Genomic DNA, 7,756 nt, shown 5'->3' with positions numbered 1-7,756 from the left:
TTCACGAAAATAGGTCTTTTCTTTTTGATAACAATGCTTCTTTTTCATTTATTTCATAAAAATAGAGCATATTGCTCTAGCAAAACAATATTATAGATGTAATGAGAAATTTTTTTAAGCCAAATTTGATCTATACTTTGTTTAATTCTTTGAATGTTACATTCTCAATCCAGATTTGTAGTATATTCCGGTGAATCACATCTCTTGCGCGCCACTACACAGTCCATCACAACTTTCTCAACTAGACAATAATTTTCTTGCTTTTCAATATCCATTACAAGCGCATTCCCAAACGAAAATGTCTTTTCAACTCAACTTTGTAGGCGGTGAGATGATCAGGGTCGTTAGATGTACAATTTTTTTACTATCTTCTATTTCTTATAAACCACTAGTTTAATTAGTAAATGCCACGTATTCAAATTAAACACATTATACTATTACTTGTGTGAAATTTCAATTATATCCTTAAAAAGACTATTAAAAAAAAAAAAACAAAATAAGGGAGGTGCATATATAAGGCACGCCACCCCCCAACCACCAACCGGAGAGGAGTGGAGGTTGTGGCCGGCCCCGCCACCTTTTTTTTCTCTTCTTTTGTAATTTTTTTATTTTGGTAATTTTGTTTTTTCAATATATAATTAAAAAGTTTCACAATTAGTGGGTATGAAGTGTACTAATTGGAAGGAATACGTGAGATCATCATTAATGATATATCTAGCGAGGTGCTTGCGTGAGATCATCATTAATCATCATTAAACGAAGGTTTCATTAGGGTAATTGGATGGAGAGAGTGATTCATAAAGATATAAAAACCCAGGCAATGATTCTTTTTTATAGAAACTGAAATAATAATTTTAAATCGCAAGTAATTTTTTATTTTTCAAAAAAAAAAAAAAAAAACAGAAACAATTAATAAGCTAGCTAGCTAGGGCCAAAATATTCTCTTCCTCTAAGCCAAGGTCCATTTTGTTTTGTTTTTTTGAAAAAAAATCATTTTACTTCAATGCAAAGGTGGGTTTCTTGAAAGAAGTTGATTAGGCTACCTTCAAGAAATCATCAAATTAACAATAAGATAAGCCCATTGAGTGTATAGAACTGATTAAATGAACTAATTAATTTCATTGAACTTTACTGTTTGATCTCATGCATGAACTCTTTATTTTATTTTCTTCCTTTTGAAGCATCTGATAATTTTTTTAAAAAATTAATCTACTAAAAGAGACCTGTTATATATATATATGTATATATATATATATATATATATATATATATATATATATATATATAGTGAATTTTAATATTCGAATCACTTGTGAAGATAAGACAACGTAGTTGATGAAGATTAAGAAAGTTTGTTAAATTTTATAATCGATTATTATTAGTATAAAATTCACCACTTCACGCGTTCTAGAATAAAATAAACCTAATTCTTAGGTGCTTTGATGCGTATATCTTTCACTGGAAGTAATCTTAAATATATATTTATATCAAAAAGAAAATCCATTGGCAAGTTATTTAAGTAATAATATCATCAACTTTAAGCATTATTTTTGGTTTTATTTTTTTGTTGGATTCTATCTTTCTTCTGATTTTAATTACCTCGGTATCTTCCTTCTGATACCGGGCATTTTTTTGGTGGAATTATGTTTAATAATTGCTATTTAATTAAGTAATATCGATCAGCAACTTAATTTAAGCACTAGTTTTAGTTTTAATTAATTTCCTTTGTTGATTTATTTATATATTCCTTCTGATTTTACGTCAGTGTAATAATTGGAGGCATTATCATCATAGTGGGAGCAAAGATTATGGCCCCATGCCATCAACCACTGCAAAGGGCGGTGACCACCAAATTGGTCAATGGTCATATCACAGACAAATTGCGATCAGCAAGCCTAGAAGTAAGGAAATCCAACAAGGATACCCATATTTGAAAGAAAAAAGAAAGCCAATTTTGTCTACCACTTAGCTCCTCTTTACTATTTGAAAGTGGCAATTGTTGTCTACGGCCAGGCAGCTCACATGGAGATCGAAGGCTGCCGGGCTCACATACTCCACGGAATCTAGGATACGGTTCGGCCTCCTAAAAAAGCTGCTCAAATTTTAATGAAATTCGGATATTCCTGGAATAACCTAATTTTGTTAAACATCGTTTATTAAGGTAAATTGCCTTGGAAAAGCTAATGTTGTACGAATTGATGGTGCTTAATTAAGTATAAGATTGATGGCCATAATTCAGCTCTCAAGCTTAATGTAATCCGACATATATTTTTGCCTCCTATATATGTGCTATAAAATCACCTTCCTGGTCATAAATATATAATAACAAAAAGGAACTTGAGCATATCCTTTTTATGAGTGAATTATGTACGTTAATGTCACTATCCAAAGTATAAATGAGAGGCTAAGGAAATACCAATAATACGACAATAATAGTTCCTTGTGTATATCATAAATGAGAGCAACTTGGGTGCACTTTTTGCACAAAAGTCACCTTTTGTGCTATCAATAAGAAGCTGACACATCTCCCATAACTTGGGGTGGCTCGCCGGCCACTCCCATGGCCTATGGGGTGGCTGGGAGTGGCCGTTGAGCCACTCCCATGGGCTGGGGGTGGCTGCCAGCCACCCCATGGCCTATGGGGTGGCTGGCGAGCCACCCATAGGCCATGGGAGTGGCCGCGCCGCCACCCCTAGGACTAGGGGTGGCTGTCGGCCACCACAAGTGGGGGAGGAGTGGCCAGCTTCAATTCTCTCTTTTTATTTATTTTTTATTTTTTATAAACAATTAATTTTTTATTTATATGTGATATAATCAAGTGTAGTTAAGCTTTTTAAAAAAAAACACTTAAGTTTAATAAGTTTGCTTAGGTGTCAACTTCTGATTGATTGTACAAAACTCACATTTTGTACAACCTCCCTATATAAGTTATCTCATCATAAATATAGTTGTCATGATCATCTATCAAAGCTTTGGTGTGGTTTTGTTATATTAGTCTTCTTCTTCATTGGCTTTAGCTTAATTATGTCAGTGGGATGGCATCAATGTCACTCTCAGAAACCACGTTCCACTGTCTTGAAACCCACTCCCTAATTCATGCAGCTCCATTAATAGAATTGCTGACCCATTAATGGATCCTGTCAATTTAAAATGCTTGGTTTTTTCTCTCCCGACCATCTCTCACCATCAATCTTAATTTTAAAACATTTCAAATTAACTTGTGTCAGTGTATGATGACCGAGACTTGGTTGCATATATATGATCATGGGATCCACCTTGTAATGACATTTTCACTGTACAAACGTTACCACTATTGAATCCAATCATTATGTTTAGAGTTTTTTTTTTGCCAATAGTCACTATGCAAATGTCACTACATAAATAATGATTTTTTTAGTCTCCAAGGAATAGCTCAATCGGCTGTGAACCACGCCTCATGAAGTGGAAATCACTAGTTCAAATCTTCCCTCCCTCTTCCCTTGTGTAGACATGTAAAAAAAAAAAAAAATTGATGTTTTTTGGGCTTAAAACATTATCTTCCAAGAGTCACTATATGTGGGATTTTTTTTTTTTAATTTTTTTTTTAATTTTTTTATTTTTTAATTTTTGTAGTGAGGCATGAAATTAAGGATTTCAATAAGCTTGTCTGAATTTTATATGAATTTAGGTAGTGTATGAGAAAGAGGCTATGAGATTCACTTATTTCGGGTAGGTACATAGCCTAAATACCTCAAATTAAAATACTGCCCATGATAAGTTATTAGCCTCGTATAGTTTTGGAAGAATAATATATTGGGGAGTCTTTTTTAGTGAGTTCATAATATAGTATGTTAAGACGCTACACAACTCAAAACCTTAAACTCATAGATTTGAGCCCAACAATACTCTATTAATAACTCATACTTCTTGTATATTTCTAATGTGGGGATTATTATTTTACACTCACAAGCAAATTTGCTGAGCACCGTTGACACATAAAACAATTTCAGCAAAATGGTGAGGGTGAGGGGGGATGATTTGTTGTCTTTGAACAACTTTGGTGAAGCTAATTAATGTGAATGCTTCAAAGTTTCTTCTTGAGATGCTAGTTTGTTAATTGGAGTAAAATGGTGAACAAAAATTATTGGGTTCTGACCAAGAGGAAATATTGTTAGTTTCCCTTTTCGGAAACCACGTCACTTGGAGAGATAAGATATGTCAATCCTTTCTAACTCGTTTTTTCCAGTCCACATGTCTTTTTGTTATTTGGTTCCTTCCCAAGAACATGTCACAGACAAAGCTTAATGCATGCATGGCAGAAGTACTATTAGGTCCAATTGGTGACGTAAGTGATGAGAAATGTCTTTTTGGATGAGTCGGGATTCAATACTCTTTCAGGCAGCTGGCGGCCATTTTTCTATTGGTCAGTTTGGAAGAAATCAGTGTTCTAAAAGCATTACTTATCTTTCTATTGGTCGGGATTCAATGTGCTATAATGTATATTGTACTGATCACGACCTCCCGGTTTTGAATAGATGAATCGATGGACTAGGCAAACATAATGTTGCCTAGTCCATTATGATAAATTCCATGATAAGAAAACAATATATATATATATATATATATATACAACTTTTTAGTTTTTTCTCTTAATTAATTATATGTTAAAGGTTTTAATATTGTGCATAATTAAAGAGTTTCTTACAAATTAATCAACTTTTAAAAGTGATTTGTGTCTTTTAGTATGTGAGAAATATATGTTTTTTTTTTTTTGATCAATATATAACTTAAAAAAATATATATCAATTTTAGAAGTTGATTTATAATTAAGAATTTTCTACAAATAAGAATAAGACAAACCCGAATTAATTTAGGCTCAATGCATTTCCACAATGCCACTCATGTTCGATATATATGATGTGTTGGCATGCAATTGAGTCTATTGAGATGAGAATGTCTTCGGTTTTTTTTCTTTTTTAATTTGTGGATGATTCTTAACCACATCTATCCATTATATACAGTGAATCAAAAGTGATTATTTTATATGGCTGATGGCTCCATACCTACCACGCCGGATGTAACCCATCTGTATTGTTCATCCCATTTTGTAAGGTGGGATTCCTCCCACCTGATTTTTGTTGGAGTCCAAACACGAAAGCACCAACTTTGATTCTGAAACTTTGTCCCCCCGCCCCGGCCCATGTCTTTTATTCATAGAAGAATACAATTGGTGAGAATCTCCAAAGTCAATATCCTCCAATAATATTGTACAATTTATACAATACGGAGATTTTCCAACTCTATCTTTTAATGGTTACTAATAATAATTAACAACGTACGCGGTAAAATCTCCTATGCAGGTCAATATCTCTACGGAAAGGCATCTTGCAATATATACTTTCAAACACACTGCACACATACACTTGCTTGATCGGGAGAAAAAGAATACAATACTGGAAACACTGATCAAGGGCTGGCATAAATATTCCCTAGCTACTCGATCTGTCATATATATTGGTGGCCAAAAAATGTACAAAAACTGAGAATATTTCATTTGGATGATTGATTAGACATCATAACGTGAAAGCTTTTTAATAGAGAGGAATGAGCAGTTGTTGGCTTGCTTGCTCCAAACGTAACTATATATATATATTATAACATGAAACCCATATCATTAACAGAAAAAACGAAGGGTAGCAAAAAAAGAAAAGAAAAAGCTAAGCTCATCATCGTTAATCCAATATCAATTGAGACTAGTTAATTAAGTAAACTGAAAATGTTTGATTTATTGGGATTTTTTTTAATTTTTTTTTTTTTTGTAGCTAATTAATTGATCAAAGTCAAAAGAAAAAAAAAAAAGACAAAATTAGGTACAGTAAATCTTATCATGCTTTTGACACAATATGATCTAAAGCTGAAGCTGAAGATATATATAAGTTGATTTTTTGATGAGTGAGTTTGGAAAATTAACTACTAACCACGTCATCTGCACTAACATTAATCTTGAATGAGATATACTTGCATTAATTAGAGTAAATCCCCGAATCCAATGATTGTATCTTTTAGAAATGGTGTACGTATGTACCCACTCACTCATCTTCGTAGCACCTATAGCGCCACTCTCCAAAAACGTTACACATATATATGTAACCCCACATGCATGACGATAGTGCACTTAGCCTAATTTCTATTTGGTGGTCAATGAATCGAATCCCACACTTCCCATTAAAATAATAAAATAAATAAAAGGCAAACATTATTATCATCATAAAGATCCACAGCGACGATTCTAGTTTGTTTGTAATATGGTGTTTTTTCACCCACAAAAAAGAAAAAAAAAAAAAGGAATATATATTAATAATGCGGACGTATTAATTCAATGGATAAGGGAATCCAAGAGAGAGTGTGACAGGAAATGCTTTCGACTTGTGTTGGTATAGTGCATAAAGGGGTTTTCTTTCTTTATTTTTTTCTCTTTGCTTTTTTCTTGTCTATAAGAAGGCTGTTTCTCGTTTTGGTGGTGGCAGCCACAAATTATAAGAAGTAAGAGCAAGAGAGAGAGAGAGAACGATGGCGTTTGGGATGTCTTCCGAAGCCATTAATAAGGCTAAACCCTACGTGGCAATGGTGTCCTTGCAGTTTGGTTACGCAGGAATGTATATCATCTCCTTGGTGTCCTTGAAGCGAGGCATGAGCCACTACGTACTTGCCACGTATCGTCATGTTGTTGCCACGCTTGTGATCGCTCCCTTTGCGATTGTTCTTGAAAAGTCTCTTTCTCTCTTTCACTCACACGTGCGCATATATATATATATATATACTGATATTTGAACTAGCTAGATTCCCTTCTACGTTATTTTCTTTATCAATTTAATGAATATTGATTTTGTTTTCTCTTCTTTTTGCGCGCAGGAAAATCAGACCTAAGATGACTCTGCCCATCTTCCTCAGAATTGTCGCCCTTGGTTTCCTGGAGTAATGCTCTAAATATATACCTTATTTAGTTGTTTATATATATATATATCATGAATGCGTTTAATTATCTGGTACTTGTTTGTGTAGGTATTTATGACTGTACGTATATAGGCATGCATGCATGATGCATATATATAATCTTCTGTTATTTATTTATTTTTTTAATCAAGATAATTAAATTCTTTAATTTGGATGGGGATTCTGTTATTTCATGGACATGAAATCACTTAATGGTATTCTGCATATGGACTATTGCATATGATGATCAGCATATGCATAGCCGCCATAATTTTCTGGTTGAAAGATGTCTATATATACCTTTACAGAGACTAACTATATATCTAGGAATATTCATGAATTCTCTGGAAAAAAAAAAAAAAAATCTCAATGGGTTTGCTAATTAAATATAGTTAACTTTTAAACTGGAAATTAACAGCTAATTAATTAATTTCTTGATTCTTAGTTTTTTTTTTTTTTTTTTTTTTTTTTTTTGGGTGGGGGGCTGTGAAAATCATTTATTAGGAAGAAAAAAGAGGTAGTAAAACATGAATAAAGGTCTAATATTGGTTTATTACCTGCTGCAGGCCGGTGCTTGATCAGAACTTGTATTATTTGGGGATGAAGTACACGTCAGCCACATTTTCAGCTGCCATTTTCAATATGCTCCCCGCAATAACCTTTATAATGGCAATCATCTTCAGGTACAAGCTAGTTTCATTTTAATTTATGTACGTACGTCATCATTCACTAATTAATATGCAAATTAATTAATTAATGAAAAGCCATATCATCATGTAGCGTT

General features: G+C 33.1%; 1 protein-coding gene across 1 annotated transcript; it reads left to right on the top strand.

Annotated features, from left to right (window-relative positions):
- The first annotated feature begins 6,537 nt into the window (after nucleotides 1-6,537).
- On the top strand, nucleotides 6,538-7,677 carry LOC132168905 (WAT1-related protein At4g08300-like). The gene is made up of 3 exons (XM_059580028.1): nucleotides 6,538-6,749; nucleotides 6,892-6,954; nucleotides 7,539-7,677. Exons 1-3 carry the CDS (start codon nucleotides 6,550-6,552, stop codon nucleotides 7,675-7,677), a joined length of 402 nt encoding a protein of 133 aa, XP_059436011.1. The 5' UTR covers nucleotides 6,538-6,549.
- The last annotated feature ends 79 nt before the right edge of the window (nucleotides 7,678-7,756 follow it).

This window comes from Corylus avellana, chromosome ca1 (genome assembly GCF_901000735.1).
Source record: "Corylus avellana chromosome ca1, CavTom2PMs-1.0".
Taxonomy (NCBI): Eukaryota; Viridiplantae; Streptophyta; class Magnoliopsida; order Fagales; family Betulaceae; genus Corylus; species Corylus avellana.
This window is presented reverse-complemented; position numbering and strand designations above follow the sequence as displayed.

Bases quoted from the DNA above. Each gene is read 5' to 3' on its own strand.
- LOC132168905 (XM_059580028.1), top strand. From the start codon at position 6,550: ATGGCGTTTGGGATGTCTTCCGAAGCCATTAATAAGGCTAAACCCTAC. The intron at 6,750-6,891 runs GTCTCTTTCTCT...TTTTGCGCGCAG, and splicing joins TTTGCGATTGTTCTTGAAAA to GAAAATCAGACCTAAGATGA. The intron at 6,955-7,538 runs GTAATGCTCTAA...TACCTGCTGCAG, and splicing joins GTCGCCCTTGGTTTCCTGGA to GCCGGTGCTTGATCAGAACT.